This window comes from Nicrophorus vespilloides, unplaced genomic scaffold, assembly GCF_001412225.1.
Source record: "Nicrophorus vespilloides isolate i.1.1-1 unplaced genomic scaffold, Nicve_v1.0, whole genome shotgun sequence".
In the NCBI taxonomy this organism is placed as follows: Eukaryota; Metazoa; Arthropoda; class Insecta; order Coleoptera; family Silphidae; genus Nicrophorus; species Nicrophorus vespilloides.
Genome location: NW_017099862.1, coordinates 11076 through 34946, shown reverse-complemented (window position 1 = coordinate 34946; position 23871 = coordinate 11076). Strand labels below are relative to the sequence as shown.

At 32.8% G+C, this 23871-nt stretch overlaps 1 protein-coding gene across 8 annotated transcripts; it reads left to right on the top strand.

Moving 5' to 3' along the window:
- The first annotated feature begins 399 nt into the window (after positions 1-399).
- LOC108565879 (sex determination protein fruitless) lies at positions 400-23186 on the top strand. Of its 8 annotated transcripts, none has more exons than XM_017925545.1 (5): positions 401-696; positions 4234-4790; positions 4858-5028; positions 7906-8032; positions 9130-9899. In XM_017925545.1, the coding sequence occupies exons 2-5, from the start codon at positions 4257-4259 to the stop codon at positions 9663-9665; spliced, it is 1368 nt and encodes a 455-aa protein (XP_017781034.1). In that variant the 5' UTR covers positions 401-696; positions 4234-4256; the 3' UTR covers positions 9666-9899. The 8 variants fall into 8 exon arrangements, with proteins under 8 accessions (XP_017781037.1, XP_017781034.1, XP_017781039.1 ...); XM_017925550.1 differs by lacking the exon at positions 9130-9899 and adding an exon at positions 9908-10899 and having other exon boundaries at positions 405-696; XM_017925551.1 differs by lacking the exon at positions 9130-9899 and adding an exon at positions 22810-23186 and having other exon boundaries at positions 406-696.
- The last annotated feature ends 685 nt before the right edge of the window (positions 23187-23871 follow it).

The window sequence follows — 23871 nt, the reverse complement described above, 5'->3', positions numbered from 1 at the left end:
AATCATAGATGGAAATTTTGTACTTAAATTAAATTTCTTTACAAATTTAGCAATTAACAAGAAGAATTAGGTAAGTTGTGTTTTCTTTTCAGGTTTTTTTTTTTGTAAAAATACTAATGTTATAAAGAATGCTTGTGTATTATGTAATTTGCACTGGTGTAATAATACGAACACTGTGTTGCGTTGTATGCAACCGGTGCAACTTGTGATTATTTCATTAAAATGATTAAAACGTATGTTGGGATTCGGGCAACGATCGAGGGTGTAAATTTAGGGACGCGATGTGATTTTGGTAATCGCGCGAGGGTTTCAAGGGCTGAAATATGTTAAAAATCCGGATGCGTTTATGCAACCCAAACGGCGTGCGTGCATTCGTTGCTGGGATTGCGGGGGAGAAATCGTTTAAAGCCCCCGATGAAAGGGATCGAACGACGATGGGGGAGAATTGATGCCGACGGAAGCGAGGGCGGCACGCGAATGGGGGGATGGCGTAACGGCGTCAAACCCATCGGTTCGTTTGTTGTTGCTCTTTTATTTTTTTTCGTTTTCGTTTGTTTGAAATCGAGCGATCGCAACGCCTTGGGTTTTCCCTTGACGACGACGACCCATGCCCAGCGATTTTCGACTGTTTGGGATGGCCTCTGATGGGTGGCGTTGTCTAAAAATTAGTACGTGAAAAGAAACCAAATAATAAAGGTAAATATATGTGTGTGTGTGTGTGTGGGGCTCTCCCTTTGGATCCTAATTAAATTTAAGTTTTTCTATTTCGCGACGGGGGTGTTTTGGGGGTGGTGGTGTTGTTGTGCATGTGAGTGCGGGGGCTTCCACTTGTCTCATGCGACATCATCAGCAACGGCAACAGCAGTAGAAGGCATTTATTACATATGTATATTTTCTGGCAACTGGGGAAACCGATGTGTGCGAGCGAGGGCATACCGTAATGATGATGATAAAAAAAAAAGAAGAAAGAAAAAAAAGAAAAGGAGGAATGATGAAGAGTAAAATCACAATGGCGGTTATTAATGTCGTGTCTGTATCGTCTGTATACGTTTTTACAGTTTTAATTTATTCTCAACATCGCCACTGAGGAAACTCATTTTCGTTTCGAAACTGAATTACAGATGAAATCAGTGCGAACTCTACGTTAGTTTTTGTTGCGTTTCACACCACTCCGGCATATTATAGTTCTCTTTTTTTTTTATTAATATATATATATATACATATACATATATATATACACATTTCTGTTCTGTTCGCTGCTGTAGTTAAATTATTTGGGATTTTTCTTTTCGTACGTTTGTTCTTGTACATGGTAAGTCTCTACTTTTAAGGGCATCGGGTTCAAGTCCACGCTTGTCACGTCCTGCATACACTACTCTGGCATGTGCACACTTCATCTACCTACCTAACTAACTACCCCTCTCATTTACATCCCTTTCCTCCTCCTTCTTCTTCCTCCCCCTTTTGCAAATGGAAATTTTCCCTCAATTGCCACCGAAATTTACCGTTTTCTAGTACCTTTTCCGTTTTCCCCCAAAAAGAAAAACCCCCCCAAGGTGAGGAGAGGCAAGGAGAGATGCATTTGCCATGTCTCTCTAATTTTCTCTCACTTGAATTTATAGATAACTGTATTTCGGCTCAATACAGTTTTAGGTCAACAACTCTATTTTCTATAGCAGTACATCTATCTGCACACAATTTACTTCTTTCCAACACTGCCCATTCCCCAATACATTCTTTCTTTTCCTTCTGCTTCCTTCACTCATCCAAAAACAAATCACCCGCACAACAATTATCAATTCACTATCGAACATACAACATATCTATCATAAATGCATTGAGAAAAACCTTTCTCAATTAAAATGATTATCGAAAAGGACCTATGCACCTCTCATAAACAAATTGTTGACCATTCTGACACACACAAAAACATGCATCGATAATAAGAAAAATAGAACAATTATTATTAATTAATTTTTTTTAAAACAAATAAATCGACAAGTCAAATTCCATGTCATCGTCATGCACTTATTAACAAATTAGCACTAAATCTATAGCATCCAAATTCCATCATCGGAGAACCTGAATGAATGTTGCAATCATTTAATCTTATGTACTTCAAAATGAAATCGTATGAATCAACAGTTCATTCTTCAGCTAAAGCTAAAAGTCAATATTTTGACAATATTACAAATTGATCAAGGGTGTTGCTTCAATAATATTTTTTTTTGTTTTAAACATCGCCTACTCTGATGTATATATTGTGGGATAAAATCGTAGCATTATTTTGAAAAAAATATTATTGGTAAACGTTGAAAATGAGTAATTAGAAAGTTTACTATCATCAAAATAATGAGCGGGTCCGTTTATTAAATATTTACACGTCGTTTTTGCATCGAAGTTGTGCGTTTAAAAAAACAAGTGAAGATGCTTAGCTTTTTTTTCTTTTTCTTTTATAAACGTTTGATGGTTCGTAAAAGGGAAAAAGAGATGTCGTCATTTCGAAAGTATTGCACGTGGAATGCAGAAAATCCCATCTTCTCTGGTTTGAATTTCGTTTTAGATTTCTGTGCTGTGCGTGTTTATTTATTTTTCTCTCTCTCTCTCACGCTACGCACACGTATACATATACATTCGTTGCGCACTCATTTAGAAGAAGGAAAAAATTTGATTTGAATATGGAGTTTAGTTGAAAAGATATTTGGATCGCGACAGCTTTAATTCGCATAATAATAACAGTGAATTGCGCAATTAATTTGAAATGTCGTAAGGGAACTGCTGCGGCGATAGATACACTTGAAAACTGTTAACTGTTAGCTCGAAAAGTCGAGGAATTTAATGTGTGTGTGTGTTTGAAGCGCGAGGATTAATTAAATAAATAAAAGATAAAACGTGGAGGTGAAAAACGCTGACTTTTAAGGAAAATGAATCGAAATTAATAATTGCTGTTCGAAGAATTGATTGGAATAGGAAGGAGTTTAACGACGGCGGAAGAGTAAAATTAATAAATAAGAAACAAGAAAAAAAAAATGTAAAAGAGAGGACGTGTAATAATGCAGCAGCAGCAGCAACCTGTTCGTTCGTTCACTTCTTCATTTTTTTTTGTTGTTGTTATTTTCGTGTACACTTTGCGGCTATGTAGTTAGTATTAGTTTCGTTTGTTTCTCGAAAAACTGAAATGCGAGCAGCGACGAAACGGCGATTTACATGTGAAATAAAATTACGCGTTTATTAAAAGTGGAACGCGACAGTTATATAACAGGCTGCAAGATGCTCTTTAATGATTCTAACTGCTTCTGTTGAAACAGAAGGGAAACAGAAATATTGTGCATAGGTCTTCTGCTCTTTGCTCGGAGAAGCGCGTCGCTCATCATCATCATCAATCCAAGAAAGAAAGAGATTGAGTGGAAGCCAACAGACAATTGCATTGATTAGATTATAGATTTGTAATTCGGTTGTTTCGTGTGGTGTTTGTTTGTTTGGTTCGGCGGCCTCCCAAGAGAGAGAGTTCATCGCGTTTTTTCCGAAGACTTTTGAAAACAAGAGGCGTGCGTCGACGCCGTCTGCGTTAATTACTTTAGATATATATTGTGAGAAGGGCCCAAAACGCATATATTAATATCGTGCTCCATTTAATATCTTGTTCGAGAATAATGGTATGTTGTTTATTGAGTAAAGTTTTCTAGTGGGAAAAATTGTTGTTTTAATTGTTGTAATTTTTCGGTGCATAATTTCGGGTAGTCCGTTATTATTATTATTATTAAATTTTTTTTGTAGGTCAAAAAGATAGGCGGTCCGATGATCGCGTATGCATGTAAATATAAACTGTGCCTTAGATAAAGAGCGTTTTATCGCGGTTGGGAACGAATGTTATCGGCGTCCGCTGGCCTGGCCGTCCCTTTCAGAAACGCTCGGAAATGATAAAGGAGAAAAGGAAACGAGACGCAAGAAAGAGCGTGTTAGAGGAAGACGGATAGATAGATATGGTTTAGAGTTTCGAGAATAACGCACCGTGTTTCGTAGTTACCGAATAGGAGTAACTAACAAACTGGAAATGCATAATTAGGGAAGAGATGCCTTTCTAAAGAACTGGTTTTCTTTCATTTTGCTTAATGAATTATATATATATATATGTGTGTGCGCTCTTTTTATATTGTTATTGGGTTGTTGTGATTTTTCCAAAAACTAATTACGTTTTCTTTCTTTTTTTCCTTCCTCCTCTGGACGGTTCAGGTGTAAATAGGGAAAGAGAAACGATGGATCAGCAGTTCTGCCTCAGATGGAACAACCATCCAACCAATTTGACGGATGTGCTGTCGAGCCTGCTGCAGAGGCAGGCCCTCTGCGACGTGACGTTGGCGTGCGACGGGGAAGTCCTGCGCGCCCACCAGACCATCCTCTCCGCCTGCAGCCCGTACTTCGAGATGCTGCTGATAAGGAACACGCATCCGCATCCCATCATCTACCTGAAGGACGTCAACTACCTGGAGATGAAAGCCCTGCTGGACTTCATGTACAAGGGCGAGGTGAACGTGTCGCAGAACCTGCTGCCGATGTTCCTGAAGACGGCGGAAGCTCTGCAGATACGCGGCCTCACCGACAACAACTCGATGAACAGTAACAACAGCAGCAGCGGCGGCGGTGGCAAGGGCGCCGCAGACGCTGCGAGCAGCAACAACGATGTGCCAAAACGGATGGAACGCGAGTCGCCGCCACACGAGAAGCGGAAGCGGAAATCGAGCAACTGTGATACATCGAATGCAAACAGTGATAGATATAATGATTCTCAGGTAATTCACTATTCTGACAGTAATCAAACAGTCAAAAAATTTAACGATTAAATTTCTTTTTTTGCAGGCCACTAGCAATTATAAAACGACAGTACCAAAGCCCAATCACCCAATTGATAAAGATGTAGCTAGCCCCGAAGATATGCGAGTCGCATCTCCGGTCGTCAAACAAGAAGTAAACAAAGAGAATAACCTGCAAGTAGATTCATACCATTCTATGTCCGAAGCCCTGCAAACGGTGAGTTATAATCAAACGTAGATTTTGTACAGTTTATTATTTTTATTTTGTCTTTACTCATTACATTATTTATTACACGAGCGGCGGTAAAAAAAGAAACGCGAAAGAAAAGTGCTCATCATACGTACAGTGATTTGGTGAAAATGTGCTTGAAGTGTTATTTATGGTGTCGATGCTGAAGAATTTATAGTCTCTCTCTCTCCCCCGTCATCTAATATTAGAGATGTTAAGATTATTAAGTACTAAGCGCGAAGTTTGATGTGTTGTTGTTGTTGTTGTTTTATATAATTTTTGACGACCGAGTGTAGCAGAAAGAGTGCATCGAAACCAGCATCAAAAAAAAAAACTCATTTCTCCTTTCCTTCTGTTAACAGAACTGGGGGAGAGAGTCAAATGAAACGGGCACACTCCGGTACTATCTCGAAGGGCCGAACCTGAAACAGTCTCAGGTCTCTGAGCAGTTTCAGCTGACGTCCAGCAGAGTTCCGTTGCCCATACCGCCGGAAATCTGTCGGCAGATGGACGTGGAACGCGCGGAAATGACGACGACGACGACGTCGACGTCGGTCGCGCGACCTCATCAGCCACACAAACGCGGCACCCGGTTCCGACCCAACTGGCTCAACAATTACCTCTGGCTGCAGTACGACCAGGCGAACAATGTCATGTTCTGCAAGATCTGCAGGAAGTGGAGTGCGAACGTCCCCGATATTCGCACCTCGTTCGCGCACGGCAGCTCCAACTTTCGCTTGGAGATCGTGAACCACCACGACAAGTGCAAAGCGCACCGGCTCTGCATGGCCAAGGAGATCGAGATCGGCCGATGGTGCAAACAGTTGGACTCGTTCGATCAGACCTAACAAACCTGAGAGAAGATGCTCGCAGCGGTAGTGCCTTCTCGTCAAAGAGATCTAGTGACAACGTGTCCGCACACACATTTATGCATACGTATTGCATATTATTGATTCTTAGTCGTTCCTTCCGCAACAATTAACCACTTCCTACATCCCTTAGTAAATAAATCAATAATATTTGTTAAACAATCATCATGATGCTATCAAGTGGTTCAACAATTGTTCAATCTTCGTTTTTGTTTACCCTCTATTTTGTACATATACAACAACAACAACAAACAAACAACATTTCTATATACATTTTTACGTTTATATAAAGTTATTTAAGACGTGTTTTATATAAAAAGTTATCTAATTATCGGTTCACGATCAAAAATTCCGACATTCGAAATCCCGACAGTAACTTTCATTATTTCACACAGACGTGAATTTAAAAACGAGCGTTTCTTGTGTAAAAAAAAGTACAGTGGTACTTCGACATTGCTCGTATATCAAACCAATTGGGGCACATTTTGTTTGCAGCGGTGTAGTGTGGGATCTTGCTCTCATCTCAAAGCAAAATATCTCAAAACACTCGTATATCGAGGTACCACTGTATATAAACAAACTATATATATGTAAGAGACATCCACAAAGTCTATACGGCTTATAAACAAATACATAATAAGTACACTACGTCGGGAATTTGATTGTTGGGATTTATATCCTAATCCGATATAACACGAACGTTCCCTTTGTTTTGTTTTTTTTTGTAGTGAAATCTTATACATTGTTAATTGTTTAAAAATTTTATCCTCCGACGAAATAAATAGATATATATTTATCGAGTTTTGCATTTCGAGCTACCCACCTTCACGAGAAAGCAGTCTTTCACCTTACACACTTATTTTTTTTTTGTGACGTCGAATACATAGTTTAGATTCCGAAATCACTAAATACGTACTCATTATTATTGATATGAACTATATGTGTGTGTTTACATCAAATATCGATTTGTATAGAGGTTCGAGAGAGCGATTATAAAGTTTCAAATATGCGGCCTTGACGACCACGGAATTTAAATTGAACAATTCACTGTATATTTAGAGTGTGTGTGCTTTTTTTTTATGGAAAGAAACAACAATTTTGATTGGAGAAACCATTACAAAAGTGTACTTATTTTACGATTTCTGATTTGACGAATCTATAAATTTAATGATGAAATGTATTCAATTCAGTTTTATTTAATATATTGTTAATTGTCTGCTGTTATAGGTAAAGCGAACTGCGAAGGTTGCAAATAGCTATTATTGATTAAAATAAGTGCATTTAATTAGCAAAAAAAAAGCAATAATTAACGCATCGACTAAAGTCATTAACGTTACGTGTTATTATTTTTGTATTATAAGAAAATGTTGGTTTTCTCATTGTCGTGTCCCATAGTTGTGTCCCATAGTCGTGTCCCATAGTCGTGTCAAATATCTCTTGACACTGTGGAATATCTCGTAGTTGTGGAGTCCTAGTGAAGTTTTTAATGAACTTCTATGCCTAGATTCAAGTTGTTAGATTTGTTACTAGGGTTTTACGAGTCTAACTAGGACTCGTCTCCACTAAGACTAAAACTAACTTGGACTAACGACTAGCTAGGACTATGACTTTAACACTGACTCTCCCTGTATTACATAAACATCCTGTTATATAGTAGTGAATTAGCATAGTGAACAATATTTAGTAAGGGAAGATAGTACCTAACTTTCCCTAATAATTAAGTGATGTACATACTAGAGGTCATTATTGATTGGACCTTTGAGTTGTGCTTGAGTCGTTACACAATGATTAGTTATGGTCACTTCCTAAGTCTTAATGACTTACTTACATAAGCATGCATAAAATAATAAGGGCTAACATAATATAAACAATAACATCAAAACAGTTTATTTGAAATAACTGCTGTAATTTCTTCGCTGGAAGAATGAAACGAATGTATTTTTTTTTGTAGTTCTTGTAATAATTTCCTTTTTTTTTTCTTTTGGTTGTGTTTCAGGGTGGTAGTTTAAGTGTGCATCCGGACGACATGTCCCTCATGTCCAGCCACGCACTCTCGGAGCATTCAGAATCCGAAAGCACCCCGCCAATATTACCGCCACCCGACCTGTCCGACACAATCGATGGTAAGTAAACGAAAAGAGAAACATATATAATAGCCAAGAAACACTTATCTAAGTGTGCGTGAATCAGTTGATCACAAAAAAAAAGAGAACGTTGCGAAAAAAAAAGAAAGAAAGAAGAGTAAATAAGTAATCTGAACGAAAACAGAAGATTAGAAAAAGTAACAGTAATAATAATAACGAGACAACTTTTAGAGTTTATTTTGGATTTTAGTTTTGAATTATATTTATTTATTTTTTTGTTGGTTTTTGGTTTCGGTAGTCTATTTAGCACCTTGAGCATGCATCACCAGAATCCACACTACAACTAACTCTTGAACATCATCTTCCTCTTTAATCGATGATTACTACATCATCTTTGCTTATAGATTAGTTAACAAACACCCTTTTTAGCACTCACCTTATTGTTTGGTTCTAGTTTTTCTTTTTTTTTTATATAATTTTTCCATTGCTGCTTGACTTGTTTATTTCAACTCATTTGCACGTAACGCGTTTTATATTATTATTTTTTTTTGTTGTTGTTTTATGTGCACATGTGTGTACATACCTTTATACATATTTATTAATTTTCTCTCTCTTTCGCACAACACACGTCGTTTTGTTTACCGTTTAATTTGCCGAAATTATTAAAGAAAAAAAAAATAAATATTAATAAGATCAAGGGAGGCTACAAATTGTTTCCTCCCTCTGCGATTTTATTATTATTATTATTATTTTCCTCTCCCGAGTGCCGAAAAGTGAACGAAAGTGTCGTTTTTTTTATTTATTTATCTAAATAATAATTATTGTATTCGCAACTATCGAAAAAGTCTATATAAAAAAAAATTATATATATATATAAAGAAAGCGTGAGTATAAATGATTTTATTTTATTTATTTTTTTTTTAGTTATACCTATTATATAAATTATTAATGTGTATTTCCATTTTAATATGTGTTTAAATAAACAGGTTTTAAGTGCAGCTCTTCTCTTGTCGTTGTTGTTGTTTGGAAAAAAAATATTTATTTATATATTTATAATTTTTGTCGTAGAGTAGAGTAGAACAGTAATTCCCATATTTTTTTAATCGATTTTTGTTTTGTATGTGTGTGCATTTTAGTGGTGGAGGAGCAGCCGAAGAAGATTTTAAGGCAAAGCAATCGCAAGGCGGCGAACGTTGCGGAGAAGAGAAAATTGTACGTGGAGACGGCCGGCGATGAGATCGTTTGCGAAGAGGAAACGATGACGAGGAGCAAGAGGATGAAGAAGGTTGCGAGCACCTCGAGAAAGCAGCAAAAGCAGCAGACGGTTTGCGTTGATGATGATGATGATGATGTGTCGTCTGATTTGAGTCAGGATTTTTTCCTCTCCAAGGGATTGGCGACAATTGAGAATGTTGATGGTGGAGGAGGTGGTGAGCGTAGTCAGGAGGAGGATATACGTGTGATGAGAAGCAAATCGGTGCCGGTGGTTGCAAAAGCTACGAGTATGTGTCTTCAGTGCAACAAAGAATTTCCTGTTGATATGCTGAAGAAGCACGTGAAAAGGTACCACCAGTACTGGAAGCACTGCGAGGTCTGCGACAAGGCGTTCAGATCAGATGAGCTCTTGCTGAAACATGTGAAGGACGCGCACGAAGACTCGGAAGAAGATTGAAGATGGATCTGCGATTTTTGTTTTTATTCTTGCGCATTCTTGCGGATTATAAAAGTATGCACAACTGTTTGGGTTTGCTGAATTTCGGTGCGCAAACTGTCCTCCCTTTATGGTTTATATGTAAAACGTAAATCCTTCTTGTATTTGAGAGGATTCGGTCGAATGATGTTAAGTGTTTGTGTGTGTGAGCTTTTGATGATGCTATTTATATGGAGATGGTGATGGTTGGCCTTCTGTTCCAGCTAGTTGGTCAGCTGGGACCGGGGTCCAACCATCTGGTGGTGGTGTCTTCTCGGCACGTTCCAGCGCCCAAGACTATTGCAACATGTTCGAGAAGATCGGCCTGTTGTACCAGTGCAAGGTGTGCGGGAAGTGCGTGAGCAATCGATGGCATCACTCCTCCATCCATCGACCGCAAGCCAACAACTGTCCCATGTGCAATCAGAGTTTCACGCGGAAGGACAACATGAAGGTGCACATCAAACTCAAGCACGGCATCTTCACCTATCCCGATCCATCCGAGTACTACTAAAACACACACAAAGAAGAGGTGATCTACAAAAACTGGATTCGAACCACGAACAAAGTGCCATTTTCCAAAATTTAATTTTATACAAGAGACGAATCCGTGCACCGTTATCACTGTTCAAAGCGAGACAGCGACGACTCGGATCCACTAGTTCTTACATAAAAAGAAATCAATTGTTTTTATTGCTTTTGTAAATACCGTTGTTATGACTACGTTTATTAATTATTACTCTCTTCATTATTTATAACGTTTTTCAATTTATTTACGTTGAATTTGAATTTTCCATAGAGTTTGCGAGCGAACTTTTTTTCTGCAAATTAAACTTTACTTTTTGTACGACGTGAATTGTTATTTCATCCGCATCATCAGCATCCACCACCCTGCACTTCGGTGAGACAAATATTTGCTTTTCACCTTGTTATTATGTGAACGAATCACGTCCAGCATCCTCCATCCACCCCATATAATCCTTGCAGCAGCGAAAACAAGTCTGTCTGCAACTGCAACTTATCGGATGCAAACAAAACTACTAACGACAACAACATAAATTAACAAAGCTAACATAATTTAATGAAATGCTTAACAACGTTTTTCACTGTTTTTGTTGCTATAATTTTCGTTCTGATGACGCAAAGTGTCTTGAATTTTGTTAATATATTAAACGTGTTCTTAAAGTTAATGAAACGATTTATGAAAAATTGCGCGGTAAAATCAACAAGCTAAGGTCGTAAGGGTTATCGGAATTTAGTTACTTTATATAGCCCAAGCGTAGATAATTTTTGATGAAACTTGCAAAAAAAATTAATAATAAAATCCTTATAAAACGTAATAATATTGTTAAACTTATTGTTTCACTAAATCTTGAGTTAAGTTCACTTTAAACTTGAAAATGTTAGTATATAATTAATACAATTTTAATGATCATTTGACAAAGTTTCGAATAATTTATATTATTTCACTGAAACAAATCGTTAAGATTTAAAAGAAGTATAAATAACTAGTTTAAATATTCCACTTGACGATATTCTGACAGTACGCATTTTCGATCTAGTTCTCTTAGATTAATTTTCGGAATTCATTTATTTTCTAATTACATGTATTTACTCAATACGTGTTGAGTATGTGCGGTAACTTGCAACAATTTCAAAACCGATTTAGCAAAGTTATATGATCTAAATCTTAATTAATGAATTCAAATAAGTGAGACATAACATTGTATAGACTTCGACGACATTTATTATTGATAACCATAGCGACGCAATTAATTGAAAAACAATAAATATAAACTTTATTTATTACCATAGCAACACAATCGATTGGAATTCTGTATCCACCTTTGCTGCAATTGCACAAACGCATTTGTACATCAATTTTATTAACCATAGCAACGAAATTTATTGTGATTTTTACAAATTGAGACTCGAAAAGAAAAAGAAAAACATCATTTATTAAATTTTACAAATTTGAACTTAATTTACCAGACGAAACAATTGAAGAAGAAAAAAAAACAACAAAACAAATGTATCAATAATTTTAGTTGACAAAACTTTCGTTTGATGTTTAATCACCATAGCAACCGCAAATGTCTGAAACTCAGTTTTTCATGGCATTAGCGACAGAAAATGTACATAAATATAAATTTCGTGCTTTGTTGCATATATAACAAATAGATTTACGAAACTACCGGAAAACTGTTGATAATCTCTTCTCTTTTCAGCAATCACCTGATTTCTCTTTTTCTATAATTCATCTTCTATTTACTCTTACCCACTTTTTTTTTTGTACTTATTTGTATACAAGTTGATAACCATAGCAAATTAATTGAAAAACAATAAATATAAACTTTATTTATTACCATAGCAACACAATCGATTGGAATTTTGTATCCATCTTTGCTAATTTCAATGGAAATTACTGATTTCAATTTTATTTACCATAGCAACGAAATTTATTGTGATTTTTACAAATTGATTTTTACACGAAAATAAAGAGAAAAGCATCATTTATCAAATTACAAATTTGAACTTAATTTACCAGACGAAACAATTGAATACAAAAAAGAAACAAAAGAAATGTATCAAAACTCTCATTTGATTCTTATTCACCATAGCAACCGCAAATGTTTGAAACTCAGTTTTGCATGGCATTAGCGACAGAAAATGTACATAAATACAAACAAATAAAAAGAAAACGATTTATTTCGTTGCATATAGCAAATCGATTAACGAAACTACTGTTGAGATAATCTCTTCTCTTTTCAGCAATCACCTGATTTCTCTTTTTCTATAATTCATCTTCTATTCACTCTTACCTACTTTTATTTTTTTTTGTACTTATTTGTATACGAGCTTAAGCTTAAAGTTCTTTTTGAGGAGACTCTTGTCGAAGAAGAACAAGAAGAAGAAGAGGACCCGAACAGGACGAAACTCGAACCTCCCTCACCCTCAAAACTACTACCATCATCACCAACTATATTTTCTCACTCTTCTCTCTCAATCTATCTATCTTTTATACTTTACCTGAAATTACAATAATAAGACAAGACAAGACAACTGTATATAATTAATTACTGTGTGTGTCTGTATATATTGAAAAAACAAAGCTGCCTTGATCTGTGATTCTGAAAACAAAAAGCTAACAAAAACAAACGCTCTTTTTTTTTTATTTGGGAGGGGGGGTGCACTGTGTCACTATTCTGCTGTCACTATTAACACTATTATTTCGAAATTCGACAGAGTTGATCTTCGCTTACTAAAACCAGAAAACTTTTATTTGTCTTTTAATATATATATATATAATTTATATATAATTGAATTAATAACTATTATTTTTTGGGCTGTGGTGATTTACTCTCTTTTGTTTTATACAATAATAATATATTTCTTCTTCTTTTTTTTTAATCCTTTTTCGTCGCCCTCTATTTAATTAAGCCCACGATTCAATCCAAGAAAGCTCTCTCTTAATTTTGCAATTTTTTGTTTATTATTATTATTATTATTTTGTTTTCTGTTTTGTTTCTCGTTACTAGTGAGATGAGAGGGCTCTAAATTAGTCTCGACGATTATGATTTAATGAATTTACTTATTTATTTCTATTATTTTTTTTTTGTTTGTTTTTGATTTTATTTGATTATTTTTTAATTATTATTGTTATGTTTTGATCTCGGAACGTGTAAAGTAAAAGTTTGGTTTTGGTGTTGCAGGTTCAAAAGCCTGGCACATGCGACTTACATTCGACAAACTGCCAGGTGGATGTAACCTGCATAGATGTAAACTGTGCGGCAAAATAGTGACGCACATAAGGAATCACTATCATGTGCATTTCCCGGGGAGGTTCGAGTGTCCCCTTTGCAGGGCGACGTACACGCGCAGCGACAACCTGCGGACGCACTGCAAGTTCAAGCATCCCATGTTCAATCCGGACACGAGGAAGTTCGACCCTCCGCAGGGCAGTCCGCAGACCCAGCTGCAGTACAGCGGGGGCGGCGATTCCGCGGCCGACTGATTCTGGCTTTGTTGCCAACAACAACACCACCACCACCACTACCATCACCAACAGCAACAATACAACAACAACAACAATAACCATAGCAACCGATGCTTCGCGCTGGCATCCCTTTACTCGTGGTGGATGACGGGCGCAACGCATCTTCTTCAAGCAGCCCCGTAACGAAAACACTCTTTGGAACGAAGACGACGATCTTAACAACAACAACAACTTGGACACTTCAATGTTCACGTTCTCCGTCCGCACTCCAAAACCGTCAAAATCAATCGACTGCGCTTCTTTCCTGCCACCAGCAGAAGAAAGGACAAGAAAGCAGCCTCCCAAAAAAACAATAATTTCTCTTTATACATTTAATAACTGCAGCCTAATCTTAAACACTAGAAAAACTCAGTTACTACAGACGAGTACCTTATACATATTATTATTATTATTTAACAGTAACCAAACTCACATCGTTATGTTTTTCAACAAGTTCTCGAACTCGGAAGCAATAATCGCGAAGCGATTTCAAACCCTAAAAATCTATTAATAAAAGAAAAATCGTACTTATTATTATATTATAAAATATATATATTATATATATACAAACAGACGCAGGCGTTGAGAATATTTTGGCAATACAATTAAGTTAAGGTTTTTAAACGCTACGAATTTTCGCGAATTAAAAAAATATATAACAACACATAAAATGTGATTAAAATCAAAATTTTTAACTTTTAACTCTTTTTTTTATTATATATACATATATATATATATAAATTCGTTAACAAATCATATATTTATATACATTTACTCTTATTTAGGAAGAATATTTAAAAAAAAAAAATTTAGAGAAAAAAAAAACGCGAAATTATATACACGAAAATATATATATTTAATTAATTAAACGATGTGAATCGATGTGCAATTATTAAAGTACTAAGTAGACTTAAGTTTGGGCGCGTTTCAGTTTGCGTGTGTTGTTGTTTCTTTTCTTTTCTTTTTTTTCATATATATATATATTAATTTTGTTTTTTTTTTTTGGTAAATTTAATCGAAGTGTGTTGTGACACACGCGCGAACAATTGATGGCGTTTTCATTTGTTTCGGGACGAATTTTTATATAATAATAATTGGGGGAGTGGGATTCGAAAATTGAAATAATTAATAAGAGAAAAACTGAAAGAAATGAAGCAAAAAAAAAAAAAGTAATGAGAATATATAAATATATATATATTGTATATTTAGAGGAGAGGCGTTTTCTACACCCGTCCGTTAAATTAAAGGTGAATGTTATTAGCACGTTATATTTAAACAAACGATGAATGAATAAATATATATATATATACAGAAGAGATGAACACTATATAGTCAATCAGATATAAAGATTTATATATATAAATATATTATAAAAGCAAAGTAAAAATGAACGAAAATGTGTATATTCTCCTGCAACTATTGCCAAACTAATAAATATATATATTATTATTATTATTATTGAATATAGAGTAATTAAATAAATGAATTTTAAAGAAGAAGAAGAAGTTAAATGAGACATAAAGTATATATATATATATTATTATTATTAAACTATATGAAAATTTTTAACAATTTTTATTGAAATAAATCTTAAGTGCAATTTTATTTTTTAACTACTTATATATATACATATAAAAATATTCTATATTTAACAATCTTATTAGATTGTATACGGAGGAGGAATCGAAATTACAAATTTCGATTTTCTTTTGTTTTTTTTTGTTTACCTCATATGAAATATATATACGAGAAGAAAGAAAGTTTAATTTTTGTTTTGTTTCATTCAAATTTTAATTAAATTAAATCGTTTCTTTCTTCTCACTATTATTATTATTATTAACAATTAAAGATTGGCCTTAAATAATTAATCAAATTACTTATATATATGTACACATTATATTTAACACAACACTTATGTTACGGTTATGCGGGAGCAGCCGGAATCGTTAATTTTCGTTATAAACGCTGCAATTGATTTGCATCATTATTAACAATATAATTATACACACAAACACACACGTGAATAGGAATCTCGATTAATTTTGTATTCTTTTGTTTCGTTGTTGTCATGGCAACGAATCATCTTTTGTTTTTTGTTTTTTTGTTTCTTAATTGACTATATATATATATATATTGCGGCCTTTGGAGAGTTATATTTATACAAAACAAAAAAAAATTTAAATAATAATAAAAAAAAGAAATATATGAATAATATTTAATATATATATGAGAAAGGGGATGAAAAAAAAAAAAAACGTAATGTTTAAGTCTTTTTTATAATATACAAATTATTATATATATATGATATAATAACTAAAAAATATAAAAAAAACCAAAAAGTGAAAATTTTACACAACAAAAAAAAATAATAATAAATCTATACATAAATTAATAATTTTTTTTTTGGAGTAACGGTTTAAGTTTTATTATCGAAGTAAATAATTAAAAGTCTAATTAGTTGTTAAGTTGTTTTTTTTTATTAATTAATTAATTAACTTGATGTACCTTATAAACAATTAATGTACATAATTATCGTATTTCGTTTGTTTTTTTTTCATTTTTTTTTTGTTCTTTTTTGAGTTTATAATGGTGTGCGGTGTTTTTTTTTTTGTTTTTTTGGAATTTAATCTTATGATATGTGTATGTAATCATTGATGTATGTTTTATTTCTTCATTCTTTACTTGGGCCTAAAAGCAAAAGCAGTGAATTGAAATCAAGAGAAGAAGAAAAAAACAAAACAACCGCTATTACTTACTTTCTTTTGTTTTTCGATTGAATTGCAATTTTTTTATTTTTTCGAAATGTTACAACAACAACAACAACAATAATTGGGGAAAATTTTAAAACGAAAATTAATTAGTGATTAAGTTAAGGAATTTTTTAAAAAAGTAAACAAATAAATAAACGAAAGATTCAAAATGGGTATGTACTATATATATATGTGATTGTGATATGAGGTAAGAATGGTGCTAAGCAACCTTAATCTATATATATATATATTAATTATTATTATTATATTAATCGAAGAGTGTGTGTAGGGGGGGGGGATGGGTAGGAAAGGATATATGAAACACGTGCAATATTTAGTTGTAACAAATTTTGTATAATGAGAATCGCAGTAGGAGAACATCTTTTGCTTTGCTGTTGTTATTTTCGTTTGTTTGTTTTCTCTCTCTCTCACTCTCATTTGTTTCTGTTTACGGAAGCTTTTGTTTCCGTACCGATTAAAAGAAGAGAAATACGTTGCCAAGCAACAAAGCAAACATAATTTAATGCTTTTTCCTCTCTTCGTCTATTTTTGTTTCTTCGGATTCTTCTTATTTAGTTTAATTATTATTATTATTTTTTTATTATTATTATTATTTAAACGAAATATATATATATATATAATATGTTGTGTGTAATATTACTTTTATTATTATTATTATTTGTGTAACACAAGAAAATCTTATTATTTTTTTTATTATTATTATATATTATTATTATATAAAATTTAATTTTTGTTATTTCTTGAAGCATTTTTTCTCTTTATCTCTCTCTTTCTTTAACTCACTTCTATTCTATATCTCTCAACTCTTTTGTTATTAATTTTATTAAATCCGTTTCTTCTCATAGTCTACTACTCTTTTTCTTTCTTTCTTTCTTTTTTTATAATTATTAAGTTGATTAAAAAGAAGATAAATACACATCTATATCTATATATACATATGCATATTATATAATTACAATTATTTTTTTTTAATTATTGGATTCGATACGAAATGTGGTTGCGGTTACAATTATTATTTAATTAATCATTACTGTTTGTTTCTTGTGAGAAGGTATTTTTTTTTTTCAATTTTCATTTTCGAGTTGGCTAATTTTTTTGTTTTGGACAAAAAAAAAATAAAATATTACGTGTCTAATTTTATCCTTATTATTATTAATAATAATAATAATCAATTTTTTTTTGTTTATTATGGTAAATTGCTCTGTATAACCCGAATCTGAACAATGCTCACTAATAAATATCATTTGTGTAACGATCCTCATTACAATTGTTTTTTTTTTCTTGTTTTGTTTTGTTTCAATTATTTGGGTATGTGCATTTCGTTCTTGTTTTTGTTGTTGTTGCCAATGGCGACGATGGTAAACAAAACGGTAGCGATTTCCGCAAGTGTAATTTCGTTTCCGCATTATTATTACTATTATAATTATTATTATTTCGCATTTATATGATTATATATTATTACATGTGAATATTTTTTATTTAAACAACAACAAGAAATGGTGTGTTATATAAAAAAAAAACAAATAAGAAACCGTGATCTATCTGTGTGTATTTCTTTTACGTTGCCCGATACAATTCTATATTCCATGTTGATTTGACTAGACTCGGAGTCAAAGTACGTTGTTTCCTGTTGAATTTTGAATTCAAAGATTCAATTTTTCATTGATAATTTCTATCTTTTTGTATGGAACGTATTTTACAAAACAATTGATTTTTGTTTTGTTTGAAACTGATTTGAACAGTTGCTATGGAAATTCAATTATTTGACAGATTGAATATTTGAGTACTAGTTTCAAAACAATTGAAAATTTACTCTTTTGTTTGATTCTAAACAGAATTCGGTTATAACGTCTTTTTGTTTGATCATATCTATATTTTTTTATAGAAATTATTTGGATTTTATACCCGAATCGTTATAGCATTTTTGCACTAGTTACAAAACAATTGAAATTTGTTTTGTTTAAACAGTTGCTATGGAAATTCAATTATTTGACAGATTGAATATTTGAGTACTAGCTTCAAAACAATTGAAAATTTACTCTTTTGTTTGATTCTAAACAGAATTCGGTTATAACGTCTTTTTGTTTGATCATTTCTATCTTTTTCTATAGAAATTATTTGGATTTTATACCCGAATCGTTATAGCATTTTTGCACTAGTTACAAAACAATTGAAATTTGTTTTGTTTGAACAGTTGCTATGGAAATTCAATTATTTGACAGTTTGAATATTTTTGTACTAGTTTCAAAACAATTGAAAATTTCCTCTTTTGTTTGATTCTAAACAGAATTCGGTTATAACGTCTTTTTCCTTGATCATTGCTATCTTTTTCTATAGAAATTATTTGGATTTTATACCCGAATCGTTATAGCATTTTTGTACTAGTTACAAAACAATTGAAATTTGTTTTGTTTGAAACTGATTTGAACAATTGCTATGGAAATTCAATTATTTGACAGATTGAATATTTGAGTACTAGTTTTAAAACAATTGAAAATTTCCTCTTTTGTTTGATTCTAAACAGAATTCGGTTATAACGTCTTTTTCTTTGATCATTTCTATCTTTTTCTATAGAAATTATTTGGATTTTATACCCAAATCGTTATAGCATTTTTGCACTAGTTACAAAACAATTGAAATTTGTTTTGTTTGAAACTGATTTGAACAGTTGCTATGGAAATTCAATTATTTGACAGTTTGAATATTTGAGTACAAGTTTCAAAACAATTGAAAATTTCCTCTTTTGTTTGATTCTAAACAGAATTCGATTATAACGTCTTTCTATTTGATCTTTTCTATCTTTTTCTATAGAAATTATTTGGATTTTATACCCGAATCGTTATAGCATTTTGTACTAGTTACAAAACAATTGAAATTTGTTTTGTTTGAACAGTTGCTATGGAAATTCAATTATTTGACAGTTTGAATATTTGAATACTAGTTTCAAAACAATTGAAAATTTCCTCTTTTGTTTGATTCTAAACAGAATTCCGTTACAACGTCTTTTTCTTTGATCATATCTATATTTTTCTATAGAAATTATTTGGATTTTATATCCGAATCGTTATAGCATTTGTACTAGTTACAAAACAATTTAAATGTGTTTTGTTTGAAACTGATTTGAACAGTTGCTATGGAAATTCAATTGTTTAACAGTTTGAACTAGTTCGAAAACAATTGAAATTTTATTGTTTTTGTTTGAAACTTATTTGAACAGTTGCTATGGAAATTCAATTATTTGACAGTTTGAATATTTGAGTACTAGTTTCAAAACAATTGAAATCTTACTCATTTGTTTGATACTGAACAGAATTCGGTTGTAACGTCTTTTTGATCGATCATTTTGTACAGAAATTATTTGGTCTTTATACCCGAATCGCTGAAACCAGTACGCAAGTTACAAAACAATTGAAATTTTGTTCGTTTTATTTGCAGTTAATTTGAGCAGTTGCTGTGGAAATTCAATTGTTTAACAGTTTGAAATTTTATTGCTTTTGTTCGAAACTAATTTGAACAGTTGCTATAGAAATTCAATTTAGCAGTTTAAATATTTCTATACCAGTTACAAAACAATTGAAGTTTGTTTTGTTTGAACAGTTGCTATGGAAATTCAATTATTTGACAGTTTGAATATTTGAGTACTAGTTTCAAAACAATTGAAATCTTACTCATTTGTTTGATACTGTACAGAATTCGGTTGTAACGTCTTTTTGATCGATCATTTTGTACAGAAATTATTTGGACTTTATACCCGAATCCCTGAAACCAGTACGCAAGTTACAAAACAATTGAAATTTTGTTCGTTTTATTTGCAATTAATTCGAGCAGTTGCTGTGGAAATTCAATTGTTTAACAGTTTGAACTAGTTCGAAAACAATTGAAATTTTATTGTTTTTGTTCGAAACTAATTTGAACAGTTGCTATGGAAATTCAATTTAGCAGTTCAAATATTTGTATACCAGTTACAAAACAATTGAATTTTTACTGTTTTGTTTCAATCTAACGTTGAAATTTTTCAAGTCTCAATATTTCAATATAATTATTATTGATACGCATATGCAAATTCATTTATTAACTAATAACTAATGTTTTATTTCTTTGTAATATTGTGTGTTTTTATGTGCGGTGATTCAAGATTATCAAAGTCGGCTTCAGAACCAAATTGGATGATGCTGTCGTTGTTTGTTTATTATTATTTTTTTTACTTAGCAACGAGCGAAGAACCAAAGACCTTAACCGCTCCCATCCTGCATTTGTTATTGTCGTTGTTGAGTAGCATGGATTTATTGTGAGGGTGCTGTGGTTGCTATAAGCTACGAAACTGTTACCAAGGAAATTAACGCGTTGTTATTGTTGTTGTCGTCGTTTTTCGTTTGTTAGATAGACCCGTCGGATGGGGGAGGGTGTGATTTGAAGGCGTTTAAAACATATATAATCATTCTGTTCTGTTCTGCTCTCGACTGTTTCAGATGCTACGAAATGCTACAAAGTGTCGCAATTGTTCGAGCGGGTGGGCGCGATGGACGAGAGGCGACGGTGCGTGCTGTGCGGGAAAATTGTCAGTAACACGAGGAACCATTACTATGTCCATTTTCCAGGACAATACTCCTGCACCCATTGCCCCGCCGTCTACACCAGGAGCGACACTTTGCTCCTGCACATGCGAACCAAACATCCGATGGTTGCCTAGCTGGGACTCTTTGACGATTAGTTTTTTTCTTTCTTTTTCTTTTTCATTTCTTTCGATTTTCTTGGGATTTATCTTAATTTAATTTAACTATTATTATTTTTATTTGTTTGTTTGTTCCATCGGGAACATCTCTGTTTTGTTTTCCTTCCTTCTTTTGTTTTAAACTTTCAGTTTTCGAGTCGTCGTCGAGATCGGGGCCAGAGCTATGACTAACTTTAAGATCATCCTTCACGCAGCTAACTCTAGACCGGTACAGGGGGGGGAATAGTGTAGCATCTAAGAACGAACGAAAAAAAAAAGGAAGAAACGAAGAAAACAATTTTCTTCCAATGCCAAAATATCTTATTATAGTCAAATACGTTTTAGTTACCAAAAACAAAAGCGTGTCCAACAAAACACCCAATATTTACCGTTTCCAAGGCAACGCAATTCTTTATTTCAATTCAATTCATAAACGTAATAACGACTTTATACAACTCGTTTCTTAGCAACAGGTATAAACAATGAATGAAGTAGAGGGCGTTTTGTTGGGTAACCAAGCAACTAACATTTAATTATTATTATTTAACGATAATTTAACGAAACTTGCCATACATATAATTATTTTATAAAGCGAACGTCTAGTTTAAGAGGTGAACCAAAGTTTAACTTTACAAAAACAACATAAACTTTATTATTATTATTAAAAGTTTAAATTGTAAATCGTGTATTTGTAAACTAATGCCAAATTAAATGATAGTCAAGATTTTTATATGTATATATATAAAAAAAATACCGTTCATAATATATATATACAAAAAAAAATTATATATTAGTCAATTATATTTTTTTGTTCTTCTGAAGATCCAAGCTTTTGGGAAGAACGAAAACAGCAATACCAAATATTTTCTTATGTTTGTTTAACATTTAACTCAATATTTATTGTGCAATTTTTATGTAATACCAAAGTTAGAGAGAGAGAAAAATGCGAAGAAACAAACCGAAAACAAAAACAAAAAAAAAAACGAGTGACGATGGAAATAACGAAGAAAACTATGTAAATATATTTTTTGTATGGAACGGAGGGAATATTTGTAAAAAAAAAAAATTAAAAAAAAATATTATATTAGTTATGTAAGTGAAGTGCGAGTACAACCTTTGTGTAGAAGAGGATTTATTACGTAATAGAGTAATTTGTAAAATATATATATATATGAAGAAAAAATACGTGAAGAAAAAGGAAATCTGAAAGTGGAAGAGTTTATATAAATATTATATACATAATGTAATATCATAATCAGGGTATATATTCCAAACAAAAAAAAAAGAAAGCAAGAAGTATATATATATATATATTAAATTTAATTACTGTAAATTATATATATTTAATTATTATGTCTGGAAAAACAAATGAGAAAAAAAAAGAGAAGAATCGTCGTTAAATAAAATAGCAACAGCTGTGAAAACAAGGGAAGCAGCAGCAAAAGTTATTGTGTACTTGAAAGATGAAAAAAAAAATAACAAATGAATGCGTTTGATTTGAATTCGCCCTTTTCTTTTATTTTATATAATAACAAACCCCCCAAATTCCAATAGTGATTCGACGATGATTGCGAATGTAAATTGTAAGAATTGCAATTTGTGTTTTAGAACTGCACGGTGGAATGCAGTTGTCGTACACCGATATGTTCGAGCCCTCGGCGACGACGGCCCTCATGTGGAAGTGCAGGGCCTGCAGCAAGGAGGTGACCAACAGATGGCACCATTATCATTCGCACACGCCGCAAAGGGCGATCTGCCCTTACTGTCCCGCCACCTACAGCAGGATCGACACCCTGCGGAGTCATCTGCGCGCCAAGCACGTCTACATGAAGAACCTTCAGCTGTAGCAACAACTGAACTGGTGGAGGCGGAGCAAACGATACCTCTGAATTCGCACATCCTCCTCCTCCTAAAAAGTCCACGCCCTCGGATTTTCAACCACCAGCGTTACGCAAACGTTCCACCCTTTGCCTAAAAACGAATTAAATACCGAGGGTCGGTATATCTTTAAAAAAAAAATAATGTTATATTTGTACACGATCTTATTTATTTATTTGGATCATATTTGTTGCATCTATATATTTTATAAACTTTTTATAACTTTGACTCATCTCTTATAGCTTATATTACTTAGCCCAAATAGTCTCAGTCCATAAATTTCCATCTTACAGATAAAGACTATTTAGGAAAAAATTGATAAAAATTGTCCCACATTTACAGGAATTTAAAATCAGTTTCAGCAAAACGAAAATATGCAGATGGCGCTTTTCCCCATTCAACTACCAACAACCCTTCATACATCAGCAAAAGCTAATCAGAATTCAATCAACAACATTTATTATTCATTAAATCTCTACTACAAACTAACCAATGAACGAAATTTACAGAAAGTTATAGTAATCTTTCAAAGAAAACCCCAATTAATTTATGGAAAACAAATTACTTATATGCAGATGGCGCTATTTTCAACCCTTTTCAACAACCCTTTATACATTAGTTAAATCAAAGCGAAATTCGTTGCTAACTCAATTTTTCAACTCTACTTATTACTTTTCTAATATTAATTACATTAAATCCTGTTTCTAATTATTATTAGGGAATTCAATTGTTTAAATTTGAATGCATAATTTAAGTACATTTGGTTGCCTAGCATATTTAAACTAAGAAAAA

What these genes read in the sequence shown, in the direction of transcription:
- LOC108565879 (XM_017925547.1), top strand. Translation starts at nt 4,257, where the DNA reads ATGGATCAGCAGTTCTGCCTCAGATGGAACAACCATCCAACCAATTTG. An exon ending in TGTCCGAAGCCCTGCAAACG is followed by an intron (nt 5,029 to 7,905) that starts GTGAGTTATAAT and finishes GTTGTGTTTCAG; the next exon opens with GGTGGTAGTTTAAGTGTGCA. An exon ending in CCTGTCCGACACAATCGATG is followed by an intron (nt 8,033 to 9,129) that starts GTAAGTAAACGA and finishes TGTGCATTTTAG; the next exon opens with TGGTGGAGGAGCAGCCGAAG.